General features: G+C 53.1%; 1 protein-coding gene across 1 annotated transcript in view; it reads left to right on the forward strand.

Moving 5' to 3' along the window:
• Positions 1-23,873, forward strand: part of pkd1b (polycystic kidney disease 1b) — a 370,954-nt gene that overhangs the window by 254,614 nt on the left and 92,467 nt on the right. The window contains exons 15-20 of the mRNA XM_070856829.1: positions 908-1,130; positions 11,581-11,740; positions 13,171-13,305; positions 18,279-18,423; positions 19,584-20,171; positions 22,342-22,498. Of these exons, the coding sequence (XP_070712930.1) occupies positions 908-1,130; positions 11,581-11,740; positions 13,171-13,305; positions 18,279-18,423; positions 19,584-20,171; positions 22,342-22,498 (1,408 nt within the window). The remainder of the gene's footprint in view (positions 1-907; positions 1,131-11,580; positions 11,741-13,170; positions 13,306-18,278; positions 18,424-19,583; positions 20,172-22,341; positions 22,499-23,873) is intronic.

Below are 23,873 nucleotides of genomic sequence, written 5' to 3' on the forward strand. Positions count from 1 at the left end.
CAGGAATGGGGTACTGAAGTTGCATGTTCAGCCATGAACTCATTGAATGGCGGTGCAGGCTAGAAGGGCCGAATGGCCTACTCCTGCACCTATTTTCTATGTTTCTATGTTTCTAAGTCTTTCTTTTCTCTTCCCCCTCCCTGACCCCTGACTGCGTTTATGAGTCTCAGTTCAGCGTCTCCTACTCTGACTCAATTACCAGGAACTGTAAAGTGGTGTCTGGGCGTGCCTGTATGTTGGGGTAGAAGGAAGACTCTCTTCCTCACGGTAGACTCCCTGATATAAGGAGTCGATACCCACCCCTTGAACACAGCGACCACGGAATCACGCAGACGGAACCTCGGTTAACCGTTTTTTATTCCAGCATGCTCGGGAAGCTTCCAATGAACACTTCCCAGAACAACAGTTTGTAATGCCAGTTATACATTTCCTGTGGTGTGCCACCCTCCGGCAAAACCACCGATTGGCCGACTGCTATCGGCGAAGTTACATTGATTTGTTGACTCTTATCAGACTGGCTCTGGGCGGTCCTTCCCCACTTGTCCATCTCCCATCACATGTCACCCTCCCGGAATGCGTTCAACTTTGCCTCAGTTCCTTATGACGTGTGAATTGACCTTGCTTTCCAGGGTTTGCTATCTTTCTACTCTCCGCTGCCCTTGTTATTCAGTACTGAGTGTAGGTTTCCATCTTCTATCAGTCTGTGCTAAGGGTCAATGCAACGGATGGTTCATTTACCAGCAAGCTGTGCTCTTTAGCTGCTCTCCGGTTTAAAACCCATGTGTAACTGAGTCCTATAAGCGAGCTTCACATGCATATAAGCCAATGTCTACTTCCACTTTGGTGACAGTCTGTTTTACCCCTTACAATGTAGAAACTAATTCTGCCTTCCTCTTGTATTTTCAAGGCTGGTGGGACGAGGATGGGGGCCTTGATCAGCTGGTTTACTCACTGGTGGCGGTGACCTGCCCCCATGGCCCCTCCGCTTGCGACCGGTTCCAGCTGTACCGGGGCGTCAAGCCCTCCTTCGGCGTGCTGTTGCCCGTGGGGACCACGGGCAGTGGGTCAGTGGTCAGCGTAGTCGTTGAGGTGGAGGATCTGCTGGGCGCTAAAACCACTGCCGTCAACAGGTAGGTGAGAACCTGCCCGCCTACAGCACTGCCTGCTGTTGCCCGAACATTCAGGAACAGGCAAAGGCCAACAAACCTGTACACAGAGCCACCCATCCCACCTGCTCACCTTCTCACCTTATCCCTCAGTCCCTTCTGCTAGCTTTTTGCCCCGAATAGGCTAAATGTACATAAGAACATAAGAAATAGGAGCAGGAGTAGGCCATACGGCCCCTCGAGCCTGCTCCACCATTTAATACGATCATGGCTGAACAAATCATGGACTCAGGTCCACTTCCCTGCCTGCTCCGATAACCCCTTATTCCCTTATCGGTTAAGAAGCTGTCTATCTCTGATTAAATTTATTCAATGTCCCGGCTTCCATATCTCTCTGAGGCAGCGAATTCCACAGATTTACAACCCTCTGAGAGAAGAAATTTCTCCTCATCTCTTAAATGGGCAGCCCCTTATTCTAAGATCGTGCTCTCTAGTTCTAGTCTCCCCATCAGTGGAAACATCCTCTCTGCATCCACTTTGTAAAGCCCCCTCATAATCTTATACATTTTCATAAGATCACCTCTCATTCTTCTGAATTCCAATGAGTAGAGGCCCAACCTCCTCAACCTTTCCTTATAAGTCAACTCCCTCATCTCTGAAATCAACCTAGTGAACCTTCTCTAAACTACCTCCAATGCAAGTATATCCTTTCGTAAATATGGAAACCAAAACTGCATGCAGTACTCCAGGTGTGGTCTCACCCATACCCTGTACAACTGTAGCAAGACTTCCCTGCTTTTATACTCCATCCCCTTTGCAATAAAGGCCAAGATTCCATTGGCCTTCCTGATCACTTGCTGTACCTGCATACTATCTTTCTGTGTTTCATATCTACCTCTTTGACCCAGGTCCCGCTGTACTGCAGCACTTTGCATCTCTCTCCATTTAAATAACAACTTGCTCACCTTCTCACCTTATCCCTCAGTCCCTTTGGTTAGCTTTTTGCCCTGAATAGGTTAAATGTACATTGGTTTTTTCCCAGGATAATCCTGTTGAAAACAGATGGGCTGTTTCTCTTTACTTGAGCAGTAACAAAAGTAGCTGTTGCTTCAAGTTCAATATCTTTATATCTTCATTCAGTATGCAAAGCAATTTTACAAGCGAGTTAGATCAGATATGGAGTACAATAAATATAGGCATGCATTCTAACGTTGTACTAAACTTTGAACCACAAAGCGTCTGTTTTTATATGGTTGCTGTACCTGACTGAACTCGAATTTGCCTCTTTCTTTGATTGGATGGCGCCTGTCACCTGATCAAATATGACACAACTCTTTTAGAGGAGACAAAATAAAACATTTAAATCAAGTACCCCCCAATCTGGGGGGCCACTCCAAACATTTTCCAATGCCCTTTTTTGTTTTTTTGGTTTTTTTTTTGTATTTTTGCAGTTTTTTAGGGGGGTTTTTTTGGGCATTAAAATCGTATATTTTACAAGTACCCCCTATAAAAGGGGAGGGGGACACTAAAACCTGGCAATTAAAACAAATTAAACTTTAAAACATATAAATTCAAATTAAAATTTGGTTGCCGGGGGTAACGATGCACTCCAGCCCCTCCGGCGCCCACCTCTGGCGGAAGGCCGCGAGCGTACCGGTGGACACCGCGTGCTCCATCTCCAGGGACACCCTGGCTTGGATGTAGGCGCGGAAGAGAGGCAGGCGGTTGGGCTGAACAATCCCCTCGACCGCCCGCTGCCTGGACCGGCTGATGCCCCCCTTGGCCGTGCCCAGGAGCAGTCCTACGAGGAGGCCCTCGGATCTACCCGCTGCCCTCCGCACAGGGTGCCCAAAGATCAGGAGTGTGGGACTGAAGTGCAACCAGAAATTGAGGAGCAGCCCCTTTAAATAATGAAACAGGGGCTAGAACCTTGTGCATTCAATAAAAACATGGAACACAGACTCCTCCAGACCGCAGAAATTGCAGGCGGCCTGGGCGCCCGTGAGCCGGCTTAAAAATTTGTTGCACGGGATTGCTCCTTGCACCACCCTCCAGGCCAAGTCCTTGATAAATAATGGGAGGACTCCCGCGTAGAGTGCACTCCATCGGGGAACCCCGCCTCCTCCGGACGGCAAGATGGTACGCCATGGCATGTCCGGACGGCAGACAAGGATGGCAAAGTTGAAGGTGTGCAGGAGCAGCCCGTACAGGAAACCCCTCCGCGCGGAACTGAAAGGCACGGAGGGGATTTCCCCGAGGCGGCTCAAGTTGTGAGGCGCTGGCTCCCGTGGGAGGTTCCGGGGTTTGGCGCCGATGAGGAATTCCGTCCGGACGGGGGTCAGTTCGGACGGGATCTCCCCACGTGCTTGAGCCTCCTCGACAAACCTAACGGAGTCAGGGCCCAGAGCTGTTTTTAGCGACTCGATGGCATCGGCCGCGCGGAGGACGTCGGCCGAATTTAGGCGCCGTGCCAGCATGTCTGGCGCCATCCAGCCCGCTCCTCCACCATTGAGCAGGTCCCTGACCCTGGTCACCTCACCAGCCACAGCCCTCTCGTCCGACTGCCACCTAAAACCTCGGTCGTGGAGGTACGGATTCCCGAGCAGCGGCTCCTGCAGGACAGCCGCCACTCCAGCCGATGGAGAGCTGCGCTTGGTGGAGACTTTGTTCCAGACCCTGGTGAGTTCCTTGTAAAAGACAGGCAGCCCCTGGACAGCGGTCCTGACGCCCCCCCAAGCTCATAAACAGGAGCTGCGTGTCGTAGTTGAGGCCGTGCTGCTGGCGGAAGAAATACGTCGCCAGTACACGCCACCTAGGAGGGGGCTCGAAGTAAAGGTATCTCTGCAGGGTCTGAAGACGGAAAGTCGCTAGCTGGGCGCTGACGCACACCAACGACTTACCGCCCTCCCTAAGCGGGAGACTCAAGACCGCGGCAGAGACCCAGTGCTTCCTGTTGTTCCAGAAGAAGTCCACCAGCTTCTTCTGTATCCTGGCGACAAACGCAGGGGGAGGGGTCAAAGTGACCAGCCGGTACCACAGCATAGCGGCCACCAGCTGGTTTATGACTAGCGCTCGACCCCTGAAGGTCAGCACTCGGAGCAGTCCTGTCCAGCGCCCTAGGCGAGCGGAGACCTTGGCCTTCAGCTCTTGCCAGTTCGCCGGCCAGGCTCCCTCGTCGGGGCTAAGGTAGACTTCCAGATAGAGGAGATGGGTCGTGCTCCAGGCAAAAGGCCTGAGCTCCTCCGGCAGGGAGTCCACCCGCCACTGACCCACCAGGAATCCGGAACATTTCTCCCAGTTGATCCCAAATATGACACAACTCTTTTAGAGACAAAATAAAACATTTAAATCAAGTACCCCCCAATCTGGGGGGCCACTCCAAACATTTTCCAATGCCCTTTTTTTTGTATTTTTGTAGTTTTTTGGGGGGTTTTTTGGGCATTAAAATCGTGAATTTTCCAAGAGCCCCCTATAAAAGGGGAGGGGGACACTAAAACCGGCAATTAAAACAAATTAAACTGTAAAATAAATAAAATCAAATTAAAATTTGGTTGCCGGGGGTTATAATGCACTCCAGTCCCTCCGGTGGCCACCTCTCGCGGAAGGCCGCGAGCGTACCGGTGGACACCGCGTGCTCCATCTCCAAGGACACCCTGGCGCGGATGTACGTGCGGAAGAGAGGCAGGCAGTCAGGCTGAACGACCCCCTCGACCGCCCGCTGCCTGGACCGGCTGATGGCACACTTGGCCGTGCCCAGGAGCAGTCCTACGAGGAGGCCCTCGGAACTACCCGCTCCCCACCGCACAGGGTGCCCAAAAATCAGGAGTGTGGGACTGAAGTGCAACCATAATTTCTGGAGCAGCCCCTTTAAATATTGGAACAGGGGCTGCAACCTTGTACATTCGATAAAAACGTGGAACACGGACTCTTCCAGACCGCAGAAATTGCAGGCGGCCTGGGAGCCCGTGAACCGGCTTAAAAATTTGTTGCACGGGACTGCTCCGTGCACCACCCTCCAGGCCAAGTCCCCGATAAATAGTGGGAGGACTCCCGCGTAGAGTGCCCTCCATCGGGGACCCCCGCCTCCTCCGGACGACAAGATGGTACGCCATGGCGTGTCCGGACGGCAGGCGAGGATGGTAAAGTTGAGGGTGTGCAGGAGCAGCCCGTACAGGAAACCCCTCCGCGCGGAACTGAAAGGCACGGAGGGGATTTCCCCGAGGCGGCTCAAGTTGTGAGGCGCCGGCCCCCGAGGGAGGTTCCGGGGTTTGGCGCCGATGAAGAATTCCGTCCGGACGGGGGTCAGTTCGGACGGGATCTCCCCACGTGCTTGAGCCTCCTCGATGCACCTAACGGAGTCAGGGCCCAGAGCTGTTTTTAGCGACTCGATGGCATCGGCCGCGCGGCGGACGTCGGCCGAATTTAGGCGCCGCGCCAGCGTGTCTGGCACCATCCAGACCGCTCCTCCGCCATCGAACAGGTCCCTGACCCTGGTCACCTCACCAGCCACAGCCCTCTCGTCCGACTGCCACCTAAAACCTCGGTCGTGGAGGTACGGATTCCTGAGCAGCGGCTCCTGCAGGACAGCCGCCACTCCAGCCGGTGGAGAGCTGAGCTTGGTGGAGACTTTGTTCCAGACCCTGGTGAGTTCCTTGTAAAAGACAGGCAGCTCCTGGGCGGCGTTTCTGACGCCCCCCAAGCTCACAAACAGGAGCTGCGTGTCGTAGTTGAGGCCGTGCTGCTGGCGGAAGAAATACGTCGCCAGCGCACGCCACCTAGGAGGGGGCTCGACGTAAAGGTATCTCTGCAGGGTCTGAAGAGGGAAAGTCGCGAGCTGGGCGCTGACGCACACCAACGACTGACCGCCCTCCCTAAGCGGGAGACTCACGACCGCGGCAGAGACTCAGTGCTTCCTGTTGTTCCAGAAGAAGTCCACCAGCTTCTTCTGTATCTTGGCGACAAACGCAGGGGGAGGGGTCAAAGTGACCAGCCGGTACCACAGCTTGACGGCCACCAGCTGGTTTATGACTAGCGCTCGACCCCTGTAGGACAGCACTCGAAGCAGTCCTGTCCAGCGCCCTAGGCGCGCGGCGACCTTGGCCTCCAGCTCCTGCCAGTTCGCCGGCCAGGCTTCCTCGTCGGGGCTAAGGTAGACTCCCAGATAGAGGAGATGGGTCGTGCTCCAGGCAAAAGGCCTGAGCTCCTCCGGCAGGGAGTCCGCCCGCCACTGACCCACCAGGAGTCCGGAACATTTCTCCCAGTTGATCCCAAATATGACACAATGTTTGATTTGCTTTGTGTCAGGTGCACCATCAAAGTTAAGGGCGCGCTTAGTTACAACAGGAAAATGCTCTGATTGGGTCCACTTGATCACGTGACATGATTGCTGATTGGTCGTCTTGGAGGATAGGACACACTCAGCAGTTTCTCTAGAGTGCGTCATTAGAACCGCCCTGCCCACGTAATCAGTGACTTTGCAAAGTGTAATTCGAGCCATTCTGACTGCCGACTCCAGACAGAACAGAGCTCACTCTCACAGGTTAAGATGTCCCTCCCCCACCTTCCACCCCACCCAAGTTCCTGACTACCCCCAGCCCAACTTCCTGACTCCCACCCCCCTCCCAGCCCAAGTTCCTGACATTACTCTCCCAACCCCACCCCCCTCCCTCCGGCCTCGCGCCATAGTAGGGGTAATGTGTGAGGTTCAAGGAGTGTTAACAGGTTTATTGGGTATGAAGTGAATAGTGTCGTAACTTCGGATATCATCCACTCCAATGTTACTTGTCACACACGCTTTCTGAGAAATCGAGTGTGTGTGTAAAGCGGGTGGGGTTAGAAGAATGTGATTCGGCTTCCGAGTTCCCTCTCCCTCTCTCTTCTCCGATCCTCGCTCCCCGTCCCCTCTTTCTCTCTCTCCCCCAGTCTCTCTCTCTCTCTCCCCCCAGTCTCTCTCTCACTCCCAGTCTCTCTCTCTCCACCCAGTCTCTCTCTCGCTCCCCAGTCTCTCTCCCAGTCTCTCTCTCGCCCCCCAGTCTCTCTCCCAGTCTCTCTCTCTCCCCCCAGTCTCTCTCTCACTCCCAGACTCTCTCTCCCCCCCAGTCTCTCTCTCTCTCCCCCAGTCTCTCTCTCTCTCCCCCCAGTCTCTCTCTCTCCGCCCAGTCTCTCTCTTGCCCCCCAGTCTCTCTCCCAGTCTCTCTCTCTCTCCCCCCAGTCTCTCTCTCTCCCCCCAGTCTCTCTCTCACTCCCAGCCTCTCTCCCAGTCTCTCTCTCTCTCCCCCCAGTCTCTCTCTCTCCCCCCAGTCTCTCTCTCACTCCCAGACTCTCTCTCCCCCCCAGTCTCTCTCTCTCTCCCCCCAGTCTCTCTCTCTCCGCCCAGTCTCTCTCTTGCCCCCCAGTCTCTCTCCCAGTCTCTCTCTCTCTCCCCCCAGTCTCTCTCTCTCCCCCCAGTCTCTCTCTCACTCCCAGACTCTCTCTCCCCCCCAGTCTCTCTCTCTCTCCCCCAGTCTCTCTCTCTCTGCCCCCAGTCTCTCTCTCTCCGCCCAGTCTCTCTCTTGCCCCCCAGTCTCTCTCCCAGTCTCTCTCTCACTCCCAGACTCTCTCTCCCCCCAGTCTCTCTCCCAGTCTCTCTCTCTCCCCCCAGTCTCTCTCTCTCACTCCCAGTCTCTCTCTCTCCCCCCAGTCTCTCTCTCGCCCCCAGTCTCTCTCCCCCCAGTCTCTCTCTCTCTCCCCTCAGTCTCTCTCTCTCCCCCCAGTCTCTCTCTCTCCCACTACCTCCGATTTTTTCCCGTGTTGATAATCACAGCGATATTTTAGGCAAAGTCCTGGCGATAACCCAGAAGCCGGAGAAGCCGCTCCGGCGGCGATAAGCTCCACGCGGTTAGTGGTTCAGCCCCACTTGCAGCCCCCTTGAATGTCGCACTGCACAATCGGGACCGATCGAGCGGTGTGTGCGAAAAGGAGGCGGAGTCCAGTGCGCGCATGGACAGAGGGACACAAAAAACCTGTTGCAAGTAATCGCTCCGCAAAGTGACATGCTGGCAGCTTAGGACCATTGTCCGATTGGGAGATGGTATTACTGGAGATGTCAGGACAATGTGGGAGTCAGGGAGGTGTTAGGGTTAGGGTTAGGGTTAGGGTTAGGGTTAGCCGGATTGGCCACAACAATGGAGGCACCGAAGCCAACACACAGCGGTGTCACTTTAACTCTTGCTTAACAGCCTCTATTCAATCTTCCACCTGCCTTCCTGCTAAACCACTTACTTAAGGGCCGATTTTCAGCATGGCCCCCGCCCACCCAAGTGCCGCCCAAAGTGCCGGCGATGGCCACCGAGGTACCGGACGGTACTTTGGGCGAGATATTCATGGCCGAGGTCCCTTGAAGGTCAGCAGACGGCAAATGGACGACGTACGCCGCCAATCTGGGTGGCAGTGGGCGGAAGGTCGCATTCTCGGCGGCAGAAGTGCTTGCCGCCCAAGTGCCGCCGAGGATGGAGTTGGGCCCACGGAGGGTCGAAGATTGAAAAATAAATCACCAATAAAAAGTACAAAAACTATCGGAAGACCTTCGGGGACCCCGTGCAGGTAAGTCGCTGTGGAAATGTTTTTTTTAAATGTTCACTAACCTTATTTTCAGGATCTTCGGACTCACCGTCGGGGACAGACCGGCCTCCAGCCAGCGGTCCGCCCCCGTTCTGCCGCCGAGTCCCGCCGACTCCCGCCCGCAGGAATCTGGGAGCTCGGCGGCGGGAGCTCAGTTGCCGCACTCGGCTGTCCGCTGACGTCAGCGGGCGCTTCCCGGTGGCTCTCCCCTCCCGCCCACTCCAGGCCCGCCCTGAAAGTGGCACTGGGCGGATCTCGCAGGAGGAATGTCGACGGGAGTGGGTGGGAGTGGACGGGGAGCGGGCGGGAATGGGCGGGGAGCGGGCGGGAGTGGGTGGCATCGGGCGGGAGTAGGTGGGAGTGTGCGGCAGCGGGCAGGAGCGGGTGGCATCGGGCAGGAGTGGGTGGCATCGGGCGGCAGCGGACAGGAGTGGGCGGGAGTGGGCAGGAGTGGGCGGGAGTGGGCAGGAGTGGGCGGGAGTGGGCGGGAGTGGGCGGGAGTGGGCAGGAGTGGGCAGGAGTGGGCGGGAGTGGGCAGGAGTGGGCAGGAGTGGGCGGGAGTGGGCAGGAGTGGGCGGGAGTGGGCAGGAGTGGGCGGGAGTGGGCAGGAGAGGGCGGGAGTGGGCGGGAGTGGGCAGGAGTGGGCGGGAGCGGGTGGCAGTGGGCGGTAAGCTGCTGAATTTCAGCCCCTTTGTCGATATTAGCCTTACCTTCCCATCGGCCTTTCTATCTATTCCCCCTCCATGTTGCAACAAATCTGTCGCCAGACCCCTTTCAATAAGCCTGAGAAGTCGGAAACAATGCCCCTATCACCGCCTCCACACACAGCTTCCCCCCTTCTCCTCTGACTGTACGTCCTCCATGTACAACCCCCCCCCCCCCCCCCCCCCGATATTATGAATTTTTTATCTCCCCCTGTTTCCCGGGGCAGCTGGTCATTATTTGGCCATTCACTCCCTGTCTAGACTCCTCTTTTTCTAACTTGTGCGCTTACCATCGCAAGTCAGCCCATCGTCCCTTTTGTCTCCCTAATCTCTCCTGCCTTCCACCCTATGATAGACCTTCCCTTTTGTTCTTTCCTCCCCTCCCCCTCTCAGTGCCGTGTCCTTTCCTCAGCGGACGGACGGACATACACACATGTCCCCGACAGCACACGGGATCGGATAAGCTGGACGAGAACACTCCTGTCCCCCGCCCCCCGCCCCCGCCACCCTGCCCGCCCAGACACACAATCCAACTACAACCCCAACAGCCCCTGAGCTGAGCTGAGCCCGAGGGAAAGCAGCGATGGAACCCGAGCCTCCAGCGCAGCACGTCGATCTGCAACACCGCTTTTCAAAAGGGGCTGAAATTGCCCCTTTCTCTACGGCCGGTGGCGGCCTGAAAGCGAAGGCCACGGGTCGCTGTGGACTGGCCAGCGAGTCGCCGCGGAGGGGGCCGCCATTTTGGATATTGACCTCCTTCAGTTTTGGAGCGGCGTCCGGAACCGCCACGCCCGTGTTCCCGCCGCGGCGTGCACGCACCGACCCCTTACCGACCGGCAGCAGCCCCCTTCCCGAAATTGCCCCGCGGGAAATTGTCCCTTTCCGGAATTGCCCCGTGGGAGCACCGCAGCCAGTCGGTGCCCCCCACAGCTGTTTCCGTCGGTACCCTTTGTGTGGCTGGATGGCATGGCTGCCCTTAAAGGGAAGGTGATGCTGCCGGCGACTCCATTTACTTGCTTTTTGTCGGCCGCTTCCTTCCCCTCCACATGGGTGCCAGGCCGCTGGCCCGGCCGATACCCCCCCATGGTGGCCCAGTGTTTGGCACTAAAGTGGCTTCAGAGTTCGCAGCGGCCCCTCCCCTTTAGCTGAAGGGTGGGACATCATCAACGCGGTGCCGATGACTTGTAGCGTCGGCCACCATCACCATCTCACCCATGCAGTGATGCAACTATTCGACCGTGAAGGGCATCGCACCCGAGCACAGATCCCAGATTCGCTCCCACCCGCACTTTACACCACGCGTCATTGATCAGCAATCAGGACCAGGATTTTGGGCTGATTTTTTTTTGTCCTCCCCAGACCAGAGTCTTAGTGGCCCCCACCTTCACCCAGAGACAATAAGCTAGCTCGGCATTGACCACTTGGCATTGTTTACGGCCGGGTGATTTGCCAGGCTGCTTCGGAGGGCCATTCAGAGCAAGCTGCATAGTGCGGGGCTGGAGACGCGTGTCAACCAGAGCAGGTAGGGGTGGCAGGGCCCATAAGAACATAAGAAATAGGAGCAGGAGTCGGCCATTCGGCCCTTCGAGCCTGCTCCGCCATTCAATAAGATCATGGCTGATTTGATTATGGACTCAGCTCCACTTCCCTGCCCGCTCCCCATAACCCTTGACTCCCCCATCATTCAAAAATCTGTCTATCTCCACCTTAAGTATATTCAATGACCCAGCCTCCACAGCTCTCTGGGGCAGAGAATTCCACAGATTTACAACCCTCTGAGAGAAGAAGTTCCTCCTCATCTCCGTTTTAAATGGGCGGCCCCTTATTCTGGAACTATGCCCCCTAGTTCTCGATTCCCCCACGAGGGTAAACATTCTCTCTGCATCTACCTTGTCAATAAGATCATGGCTGATCTGATCTTAGCCTCAACTCCACTTCCCCGCCCGCTCCCCATAGCCCTTGACTCCCCTATCGCTCAAAAGTCTGTCTTCGCTCCTGTGAAGGACATTAATGAACCAGCACAGGCCACTAGTGGAGTTTGAGTCCGTATGGTTCAGTGCCACAGCCCCTTGGCCCAGCTACCCATCAGACATGACGCGTGTGGAAACGTTAATATCTGTTTTTCTGACACTGATCTGACCACACCATCGCTCTCTCGCCTTCCCTCACAGAACCCTGACGGTCCTGATGCCGGATCTCCCGTCGGGATCGCACAGTGTCGTCGATTGGTTGAAACGCAAGAGCCAATCAGAGCTGTGGGGCCTGGTTCAGCAGGGCGATCCGAGCCAGGTGATCCCGTATTCCATCGCTCTCATCAGTGCTCTCAACCAGGTGAGTCCTCGCGGCAGTGAGAGGGCATGCGCCAACCTGCAGGGCCTGGCACTGGCTTATTACCTACGAGCTCTAGCTCCTTATATTATTGGTAAGCCTTTTTAAAATATAAACTTCACTTGCACAAAAATCTACATAGTATTTTAAGTCATTGAATATCACCACACATCATCATAGGCTATCCCTCGGAATCGAGGAAGACTTGCTTCCACTCTAAAAATGAGTTCTCAGGAGACTAAACAGTCCAATACGAGAACCACAGACTCTGTCACAGATGGGACAGGCAGTGGTAGAGGGAAAGGGTGGGTGGGACTGGTTTGCCGCACGCTCCTTCCTAGAGGTCAAGTCTAGAGGTAACAAAGGCATGGATGAGGGTTTCAGCAGTGGATGAGCTGAGGCAAGGGCGGAGACGGCGATGTTACAGAGTACTGGCTATGGTACAGTACAATGGTTAAATACCCCCAACTCCAGATTACTGTGCACCCTAGAGTCCTGGGACCGACACAGGACCACAGACTCCTACACAGTGAGGACCCTGAACCCATCTGTCTGGTGGTTGGCAGATTGTGCAGGGAGATGAAGGGGAGTAAATGAGTTATTATAGATATTGACATTGTATTAAACATTTTGAGTAGAGTTTGCGTTTCCTCGTCACAAACCATACTTCCCGTTGTCACCATTAATGGTTAAGCCTCTCTGTCAATAATGACCCTGTAAATGGCTATACCACACTTCCCATTCAGTTTTGCTCTGCCAACTATCACTATGCTCGAATCAAAACCTCCCCCACCGGCGCACCGTGGCTGCAGTGTGTACCGTCTACAAGACGCACTGCAGCAACTTGCCAAGGCTTCTTCGGCAGCACCTCCCAAACCCACGACCTCTACCACCTAGAAGGTCAAGGGCAGCAGGCGCATGGGAACACCACCACCCCCACGTTCCCCTCTAAGTCACACACCATCCTGACTTGGAAATATATCGGCCGTTCCTTCATCGTCGCTGGGTCACAATCCTGGAACTCGATCCCTAACAGCACCGTGGGAGCACCTTCACCACACGGACTGCAGCAGTTTAAGAAGGCGGCTCACCACCACCTTCTCAAGGGGAATTCAGGATGGCCAATCAAATGCCAGCCTTGCCAGTGACACCCACATCTCGAGAATGAACATACAAAAGGCTCTAATCACTAGATGGCTCTGTGGAGCAAATTTCCAAAGAGTCTCTCCCAATTCCATCGCCACCTTGTGTATAAAACAAACCTATATTATCAACTAACTGCAGGCTACAACATGAGCAATTTTACTGAGAACATTTAAAGCCCAGAGCAACAAGGAGTGAGTGGAGAGCATTGTGATGCATTTTACTGTGTGACAGAAACATTCGGCTTAAGAAGGAGCTCTCAGATTCATGCTTTGATGCTTTCCTTTCAGGTCTCTGGGCACCACGGACAAGACCTGTGGGACCGGATGGCCATCCGTAGTAACGTGACCCTGGCACTGACGTCCCTGAATGTCACCACACTGGAGGATGTGAGCCAGGTCAGCACGGTGCTGGCACTGTGTGCGGTGAGGAACCAGCAGCTTCCCTCCCTCCTCCCTAAACGGCTGCTGGTGTTCAGCCCCATGTCGTAGGTTCACTGGGCTAGGACCATGGTCGACAGGATGGTGCACACGTTGGAAAGTGTCACATTCATTCCCTCTCACACTCATTCCCTCTCACACTCAGTCTCACACTCAGTCTCACACTCACACTCAGTCTCACACTCAGTCCCACACTCACACTCACACTCAGTCCCACACTCACTCACACTCAGTCCCACACTCATACTCACACTCAGTCTCGCACTCACACCCAGTCTCACACTCAGTCTCACACTCACACTCACACTCAGTCTCCCACTCACACTCAGTCCCACACTCACACTCTGTAGTATATGTAGGCACCTTTAGTAATGACTCCACAAGGCAGGGTAGACCTGTAATCCTTTATTTGCAGCTCCTGAGTGAGGACAACAAGCTGTGTGTTCCTTTTTATACTGGGTTACCTGCAGTGTGCAGGTAACCCCTAGGTCTCCAGCAGCAGCACCCTCTGGTGTACAGGTAAGGTGTGTACAGTGTAAGGGTACATTCAGTGTTGCATAACAGTGTTACAGACATCACACAGTAAACAGACATGCATACACAACAATACTCCCCCCTGAGCATTTTCATATCCTTATTGTCATGACCAGGGGAGGTGATCGGTGGTGGACTATGGGAGGTTGTGGTGAGGGTTGTGTGGTTGCCAGGTGTGACCCCTGTGCTTGAGGCTGACCTCATACGTTTCCCCTCCCTCACACACAAACCAAGTGGGTGTCACTGTTGTGGGATCCCTCGGGGGGGTAGCCACGGCAGTAGTGGGTGGTGTGTATACACTGTGATGTGGGTAGTTGTGGGCAGGGCCACAAGACTGGGTGGACTCCTTGTCCACCAATTGGGATGAGGGTCAGGTCATCCCAGGGTTTGCCAGGGAAGCTGGAGGGTATTGGCCTCATGCTCCTGGTGTTGGCCCTGGTGGCCAGGGGTTGTAGGGCTGATCTGGTGCCAGGTTGCTATTGGTGATGGCTGGCCTGCCCATTGACCATGGTCCCTGTAGTGGGTCTGCTCCCACTGGCTGTGTGTCCTGCAAGGGGCATCACATTCGTTCCAAAGGTCCAGGCTACATGGTCAGGTAGCCTGCTGAATCTGGGGGTCTCTCACAGGGGGATTCCATTGGCATCAGCATGGTTCCTGTAGGACCCAATATCCTTTGGCAGTGTCCTACCGGTATACATGACACCTTGGCTCTGATCACACATAGTCGAGCCTGCATTATACATTCTAGCATTTGCATCACTTTTGGGTGTCCTGGTTTCAACAGACATGGTTACATTAGGCATTTCACATTCTTTATCATTATTGTTAAGCAAAATAAACTTGTTCTTAATCTTACTGACACCTGCATTCATCTCATTAGTCACATTAGTTAAACCAGCAATTCATGGTTACATTGCATACATTTTCATACTTGCACCCTTTAATTGCATCTTTAGCTTTAAAGTCCATGTACTCAAATAGTTGAAACTTCCCCTTTAAATTTTTTTGGTTACCGGTCTCCTTTAAGGGAGCCTTCAAATCCGATTGGCCGCTCGGTGTCACATGATGCTCCGCCATGTTCACTCGTGGCATGGCGGAGGCCATTTTGATTACAGGTTCTGCTGCTTGTGGTGCTGCAGCCATTTTCTGGTCTTGCTGCAGGTAGGCTGTGGTGCTCTTTTCTTCCATAGGTTCGATCCTGTTGGGAATCCATTTCTTTCATCGATGTTCACCTCTTGGAGTGCTGCCCCGGCCCGGAAAGTGGAGTTTGGATCCTCGGTCTCGGAGATTTTGCTGGGGTGCTATGGGCAGTCGAGCTGGACAGTGGAACTTCTGGATGCTGCGATGGATCCATGTTCGAGGTCGATTGCCGGAGCCCGGAGGCCTGGGAGCAGCTTCGCTTGGACAGGCTGCCGTTGTGGTCGATTGGCGGGATTCATCCAAAGTTCTTCAAAGGTCGCTTGGCTCATTGCAGACTGGCTCGCCCCTATGTCGCTCTCCATAGAAACTGGGACCCCGTCGACGTCTACTTTCATTATCCACGGAGAACTTTCGGTGGAGCAGGTATGAGTTCCATACTCTTCTTCCAGGGGTTGAGCAACTTCACCTTCCTCTGTGTCGGAGCCCCGGTGATCAGCCAACTCATCAGAGACGAGGTGAGTAAAGCTTTATCTGCACATCCTTTGAAGGTGCCTTTTCTCTTTGTATGCATAGTCTTTGTAGTGGCACTGGTGGGTCCTGTGGTTTCCTCCACAGCGCCAGCACGGGGCTAGCTGGTTTGCCCCATGTGGCGGACTCAGGGTTGAGGGACTCGGGGCAGCATTTCTGCCTTTAGAAGTATCAATGTAGTGCACTGCTCTCGTCGGTTTAGAGTCCCTTAGTGCTTCATTTAGGCGGTTGCCAAAGTCGCACGGTGCAGCCAGTCTCCTTGAGTGTTCCAATCTTTCTACAAAAGCATCCCAATCTTCCCCACCGGTAAATTGCTGAAAGTTGCTGAGATTCGACATGCTGAGCTTGTGGTTCGTGACCTCATATTCCCGTCGCCAGTTGTAGCGTATGTAGGCACCTTTAGTAATGACTCCACGAGGCAGGGTATGATACTTAAACTGTGTAGACCTGCAGTCCTTTATTTGCAGCTCCTGAGTGAGGACAACAAGCTGTGAGTTCCTTTTTATACTGGGTTACCTGCAGTGTGCAAGATGTGTACAGTGTAAGGGTACATTCAGTGTTGCATAACAGTGTTATAGACATCACACAGTATACAGGCATGCATACACAACACACTCAATCACACCACAATCCCGAGAATACATTTTTTTAAAGATAGTTTGAGGAGAGGGACTTGCAGGCGTATATAACATTAAATAACCAATTTTATGGCAATGTTTATTTTTCTGGATTCAGGTTTTCTTTTGTTACGTTACATTACAAATGTTATTTCTATTTGCATACACTTACCGGGGTGAAGAAGGAAATGGGTGGCCTATAACATTGGGAGGAAATGATTTGAGCAATGTAATCGATCAGGTTGGTGATACTTGCTGTGAGCAATGTTAATTGGTTGGATTTTTGTAAGGTAAGGTCCTTATTCCATTTTTTAAGTCATTGGTAACTTAATAGATCAGTGGTTATTTGAGCCATTCATGTTTTTTTTACCCTACAGTCTCTGGTGTGACATAAGAAAAAGAAGAACATAAGAAATAGGAGCAGGAGTAGACCATTTGGCCCCTCGAGCCTGCTCCGCCATTCAATAAGATCATGGCTGATCTGATCCTGGCCTCAGCTCCACTTCCCTGGCCGCTCCCCATAACCCTTGACTCCCTTATTGTCCAAAAATCTGTCTATCTCCACCTTAAATATATTCAATGACCCAGCCTCCACAGCTCTCTGGGGCAGAGAATTACAAAGATTCACAACCCTCTGAGAGAAGAAATTCCTCCTCATTTCTGTTTTAAATGGGTGACCCCTTGTTCTGAGACTGCACCCTAGTTCTAGATTCCCCCATGAGGGGAAACATCCTCTCTGCATCTACCCTGTCAAGACCCCTCAGTATCTTATGTGTTTCAATAAGATCACCTCTCATTCTTCTAAACTCCAATGAGTACTGGCCCAACCTGCTCAACCTTTCTTCATATGACAACCCTCTCATCTCAGGAATCAACCTAGTGAACCTTCTCTGAACTGCTTCCAATGCATGTATATCCTTCCTTAAATAAGGAGACCAAAACTGTACGCAGTACTCGAGGTGTGGTCTTACCATTGCCCTGTAGAGATGTAGCAGGACTTCCTTACTGTTATACTCCATCCCCCTTACAGTAAAGGCCAACATTCCATTTGCCTTGCTGATTACTTGCTGTACCTGCATACTAACTTTTTGTGTTTCATATACAAGGACCCCAGATCCCTCTGTACCTCAGCATTTTGTAATCTCTCCCCATTTAAATAATAATTTGCTTTTTAATTTTTCCTACCAAAATGGATAACCTCACATTTTCCCATATTATACTCCATCTGCCAAACGTTTGCCCACTCACTTGGCCTGTCATATCCCTTTGTAGATTTTTTGCATCCTCCTCACACCTATCTTTGCATCATCAGAAAATTTGGTTACATTACACTCAGTTCCTTCATCCAAGTCATTAATATAGATTGTAAGTAGTAGAGGACCCAGCACTGATCCTGCGGCACCCAACTAGTTAGTTTGCCAACATGAAAATGACCCCTTTATTTCAACTCTCTGTTTTCTGTTAGTTAGCCAATCCTCTATCCATGCTAATATATTACCCTCAACCCCATGAACTTTTATCTTGAGCAGTAACCTTTTATGTGACACCTTATCGAATGCCTTCTGGAAATCCAAATACATCACATCCACTGGTTCCCCTTTATCCACCCTGTCCGTTACATTCTCAAAGAACGCCAGCAAACTTGTCAAACATGATTTCCCTTTCATAAAACCATGCTGACTCTGCTTGACTGCATTATGGTTTTCTAAATGTCCTGCTAATACTTCCTTAATAATGGACTCCAGCATTTTCCCAATGACAGATGTAAGGCTAACTGCTCTATAGTTTCCTGCTTTCTGTCTTCCTCCTTTCTTAAATAGAGGTGTTACATTTGCGGTTTTCCGGTCCACTGGGACCACTCCAGAATCCAGGGACTTTTGGTAGATTACCACCAATGCATCCACTATCTCTGCAGCCACTTCTTTTAAGACCCTAGGCCATCAGGTCCAGGGGACTTGTCCACCTTTAGTCCCATTATTTTGCCTAGTACTTTATCTCTAGTGATAGTGATTGTTTTAAGTGCCCATCCCCGCAGGTGACACCTCTGGTGTGATACTTCGAAGGACATTCTTTCAGGTGTGGCGATGAATGAGCACTCAAGATTTTTTCATTTTATAAATGGATGCTTTTCCCCCACAGGCTTTCCCTCGAGAGTTTCTCAGGGGGCGGGGCCTGTCAGGAAGTCTGAAGATGAGCAAACGAATGATTGACATCATCGGGAATGAGACAGGTCAAGGGTCGGCCACGCCCATTGAGGTCGGAACAAGCATCCTGAGAATCCTAGGTACCCAGCACCTCTATGTGCCAGTATATTCGAGCTATTGTCATAAAGAAAGTGCCATTGCTGGGATCTTCACATTGATCACAGGGACTGTTATCCTTGTATCAGCTATGGCTCAGTGGATAGTGCTCTTGTCTCTGAGTTAGAAGGGTGTGGGTTCAAGTCCCACTCCAGAGATTTGAGTATATAATCTTGGTTGGCTCTCCAGTGCAGTGCTGAGGGAGCGCTGCACTGTCGGAGTGGGTGTACAAGACCCCATGGCACTATTCTGAAGAAGAGCTGAGAAATTCGCCCAATATTTATCCCTCAACCAACATCATTAAAGAATAAATTATTGGATCTTGCTGTGCGCCAATTGGCTGCCGTGTTTTCTACATTACGCAAGTGAATACATTTTCAAAAGCCCTTCATTGGCTGTAAGATGTGTTGGGACACCCTGAGGTTGTGAAAGGCGCTATATAAATGCAAGTCCTTTCTTTGTGCACAGATGCTCACTTCCTTAGCACTGGTCTTTGAGAAATGCCCGATACCCTCGGGGCACTAACTGGGTAGTGTTTAGGATCTTCCTGTTCCCACAGGGGAAAGGGGGAAAGAGACTGTGGGTTATCCCACAGGGAGGCGGAGTACTCCGACACCTTTCCCAAGTACCTCGTGTTGTGTGACATTGTTGACACAGTAACCCACCCCTCCCCCACCCCCGCCACAAGTCTCTTCCCACACCGGTTTGATCAAGAGTTCAGTAAGCACGTTTCACACAATTCCCTCAGGATACTGCTCATAGCCAGCACTACATTGCTGCACTACCTTCCCATGTCTGATACCGACGTTCTTTGAAACAAATAGTGCCGGGAGCAATTCCCTATCACTCCTGCCACCTCTCTCCCACCGTTATTCCCAGTCACTTTTGAGTTATTCCTGGTCCTGCCCCCACCTTTCACTCCTGGGTTTATTCCCAACCACTTCCTCTCCCTTTCTCCCACCATTATTCCCAGTCATGCAAGTTATTCCTGGCCATTCCCCGCCCCTTCACTCCTGGATTTATTCCCAATCGCTGTCTGCAATTCCTCCCAGGGTTGTTTCCGCGGCTGCCCGCGTTGGCTGCAATATGACGGAGATGACAATGCGATGATGGGCCGACCTGTTTTTGTGTTCCTCTCTTACAGGTGCTGCAATGGCTGCCATAGACTCTGGTCCGAATGACGGGACTGAGAGGGGAGGCGACCTGGTCACTTCTGCGTCCATCTTCCAGCTGACCAACAAACTGGTCCAGTCCCTCATGCGCTCCCGTGTCCTCAACGAGGAGCTTTTGTTGCTGTCCGTCCCGCAGATCGAGGTGCAGGCCAAGAGGACGGACCCCTTCAACCTGCTGTGCGCCTGGCCCGCGGACCGCTGCCACTTCCACCTCCCGCCGGCGCTGTCCCGCCAACTGTCGGCCAACCGCGAGCTGGTCCAGGTCACCATGAGCCTGGGGGTCAACCCCTTCCCGGCGGGCTCCATCGGCAACTACCGCGTCTCCACCCGCCTGGGCTCCATGGAGTTCAGCGGCCCGCGGGGGCTCCCGGTGCCCGTCCGCGGCCTGTCCGCCGACAGGTCCATCCGCGTCACGCTGGCGGACGGGGGGGTGCGGCGGCTGGAGCACGGCGGGCCGGCGAGGACCCTCAGCCCCGGGGAGAGCCTGAACTTCACCGTCCGGCCCGTCAACAGCAACCGGGCGGCCGGGCTCCACATCCGCCTACGCTTGGCCCTGTTAGGTACGGCAGTCCTTCGACCACCGCTGCCACTCGCTGATTGCTGCGTAACGGCTTTAGAGAGAGAGAGAAAATATCGTCATTGCGATTTTAACCCCCGCCGGGCAGAGACTGGGTGAGCGCGGGGTCAGTTAAAATGGAGCAAGGCGTGGAGTCGCCAACTCTGATTACTGAGTCACTGAATATATTTAAGAGGGAGATAGATAGATTTCTAGACACAAAAGGCATCAAGGGGTATGGGGAAAAAGCGGGAATATGATATTGCAATAGAGGATCAGCCATGATCATATTGAATGGCGGTGCAGGCTCGAAGGGCCGAATGGCCGACTACTGCTCCTATTTTCCAAGTTTCTATGTGTCATACCTTCTCCATCACCAAGACCTCTTACTTCTATCATCGCCCATCTCCATCTTTGCCTCTGCACATCTGCTACTGAACCCCTCATCAACCATTCCAACACTCTCCTGGCCTTCCTTCCACCTTCCCTTCTCCGTAAGCTCGATCTCATCCAAGTCTTTTCTGCCGGGATCGTAACTCAGACCAGGTTCTGGTCACCCATCACCTCTGTGCTCCCCGACCCACACTGGCTTCTGGTCCAGCAACGACTCAAATTTAAAATTGCTATCCTAGTTTTCAAATCCCTCCATGGCCTCGCCCCTCGCTGTCTCTGTAACCTCCTCCAGCCCCACAACCCTCCGAGAACTCTTATTTCTTTCACTACCATTGCTGGCCGTGTCTTCAGCCATCTGGGTTCTAAGCTCTGGAATTCCCTCCCGAAACCTCTCCACCTCTCTTTCCTCCTTTAAGACGCTCTTTAAAACATACTTCTTTGACCAAGCTTTTGATCACCTGCTTTAATATCTCCTTATGTGGCTTGGTGTCAAATGTTATCTGATAACGCTCCCGTGAGGTGCCCTAGGACGTTTTACTATGTTAAAGGCACTATATAAATGTGTTGTTGTTGTACTATACCGTACCTTGTACTCACTGTACTGTAGAGTTTTGGTAGGTAAGGATATCAGAGAATATGGAGAAAAGCAAACTAAATGGAGTTGAGCTACAGATTGAGCAAAATGTACTGGAATGGTAGAACAGACTCGAGGATCTGATTGCCCTCCTCCTGTAACTGTAACGTGAGTTCCCCCGCAGCCTTTGCATCGTCGCATGTGTCTGTGAGTATCATCTCTTAATGACTCTGCATCGCGACCTCTCATTCCTGGCTCAGAGACAACAGATCTCAACTAGTCTCTCCAGAATGTCTAACACTGAATCACACTGAACTGCAGCTGCCGCATATTGGCCCAGTTACCTAAAAGGTTTAAGCCCTTCTGAGAACAGTTGCATTGTTCCTTATTGCTTACCCTGCCTTCTCTCTGGTACTGTTTGAAAGTTGGTTACGACATCCTTGCCCAGTGTGTATATGTGCTCCCTCAGTTGCCTGGTGGGCTAAGGCACTGTCTCAGTGCAACAGTAAGGGGATGCAGAGAAGAGGATCCGAGGTGTGTACTGAGTGAGCCGATCCCAGCCGAGGGCAGCCATTGAGTTGCTGCGATTGACCTCCTCAATCGGCCGGGGTTCCTGCTCCAGATTGTGACCCAGTGACCTCTGCGAGACGGAGCACTGGTGTGGACGCCGGGTCGGGTCAGGATCGGGTTCGGCCGTGTTGGCCTCCACTGTCAAATAGCTCGGTGCAACTCTCTGCATGGGCTCACGCAGCAAGAACGATGAAGCATCGCAGTGGGGTGATTGGGGGCGGGGGAGAGGTGGAGGGGGGTTTGGAGATGGTGGGAGGTGGGGTTGGAGGAGTGGGGGTGGGAGGTGGGGGTGGGGGCAGGTCAGGGGGGAGGAGGTGGGGAGATGGCGGGGGGCGTTGCAGGCTGGCAGCAAGCATGGGATCAAGCCTCAGCATGACTCAGCACTTTCAGGAGCGCAGGAGATAATTGGAAAACGAAAAAGAAAGTTAGTAGCAAGACCCCAGGAACATCTCCGTGGCAATCCCACTTTGACACCTTTCCAGTTTGCAAAGTTCCCATGGACAGCTAGATGCCGTTGCCTATATTTAAGCCCATTTCACTATCCAGTGGCTCCCTAGCTGCCATCCCAGAACTCCTCACCATTCCCAGGAGGCCGGACCTTTCCCGAATGATTTGGAATATCTCTCTCTCTCTCCAGACTTCGGAGGAGCTCAGGACCCGGACCGCTACGTCCGTGTCCACGTGCACAACGACTCGCGCCTTAACGGGTCCCTGCACAACGCCACGAGGAGAATCGCGCTGCCTTCCCCCACTAGCAGCTGGAGCGCCGAGCACACCATTTTCCTGTCACCGGAGTGAGTAGAGTCTATCGTGCGCGGGCTCAGAGCGCGCGCTGGAACGTTACTTAGTGGCCGAGAACGAGGCTCAGTCTCGGCTTTTGTTCACGGGGCAGGTGGCAGATTTGGTAGCCATTTCTCCTTTGGGGAGACACAGGGATCTTGGAGCCTTTCCTGGGGAAGCAGCCTGTGGCTCAGTGGTGACACTCCCACCTCGGAGCTGGTAAAGCGAGCCCATGGAGACCCCGTCCTTACTGGATGGTGCAGGCATTCCCAGCCCACCGAACATCGTCATCCCAAGGGCCATGTTCCAGTTTACCTAGGGAAGGATATATTTGCCATTGAGGGAGTGTATCGAAGGTTCACCAGACTGATTCCTGGGATGGGGAGATTATCCTATCAGGAGAGATTGAGCAGACTAGGCTTATATTCCCTAGAGTTTAGAAGAATGAGAGGTGATCTCATTGAAACATACAAAATTCTTACAGGGCTTGACAGGGTAGATGCTGGGAGGATGTTCCTCTGGCTGAGGAGTCTAGAACCAGGGGTCACAGTCTCGGGATAAGGGGTCGGCCATTTAGGACTGAGCTGAGGAGAAACTTCTTCACTCAGAGGGTGGTAATTCTTTGGAATTCTCTACCCCAGTGGGCTGTGGAGACTCAGTCATTGAGTATATTCAAGACAGAGATAGAGAGATTTTTGGATATTAAAGGGAATCAAGGGATATGGGGACATTGCAGGAAAGTGGAGTTGAGGTGGAAGATCAGTCATGATCCCATTGAATGGCAGAGCAGGCTCGAGGGGCCGAATGGCCTACTCCTGCTCCTACCAACTGAGTCACGGCACAACAGAAGGAGGCCATTGGGCGCACCGTGCCGGTGCCAGCCCTTTGGAACAGCTATCCAATTAGATATGTGGTCGCGAGACTCCTGGGAGATGTGGTTAATGGGGTGTGAGTTGCGGGCACTCTGGTCAGGAAGTGGTCTCTGACTGGCATGGTGTGTGCAGGGATCCAGTGTGTGCCATGTTCTCTCTGCCAGCAGCTGAGACTCCCCCTTGAAGCCGGGATCCCTGCATCATCATCAGAGGCAGTCTCTCGCAATCGAGGAAGACTTGCTTCCACTCTAAACATGAGTCCTTAAGTGGCTAAACAGTCCAAAATGGGAACCACAGTCCCTGTCACAGGTGGGACAGATAGTTGTTGAGGAAAGGGTGGGTGGGACTGGTTTGCCGCACACACTTTCCGCTGCCTGCGCTTGCTTTCTGTATGCTCTCGGCGTCGAGACTCGAGGAGCTCAGCGCCCTCCCGGATGCATTTCCTGCACTTCGGGCGGTCTTTGGCCAGGGACTCCCAGGTGTCGGTGGGGATTTTGCATTTTATCAGGGAGGCTTT

Source organism: Pristiophorus japonicus, chromosome 16 (assembly GCF_044704955.1).
Source record: "Pristiophorus japonicus isolate sPriJap1 chromosome 16, sPriJap1.hap1, whole genome shotgun sequence".
NCBI lineage: Eukaryota > Metazoa > Chordata > Chondrichthyes > Pristiophoridae > Pristiophorus > Pristiophorus japonicus.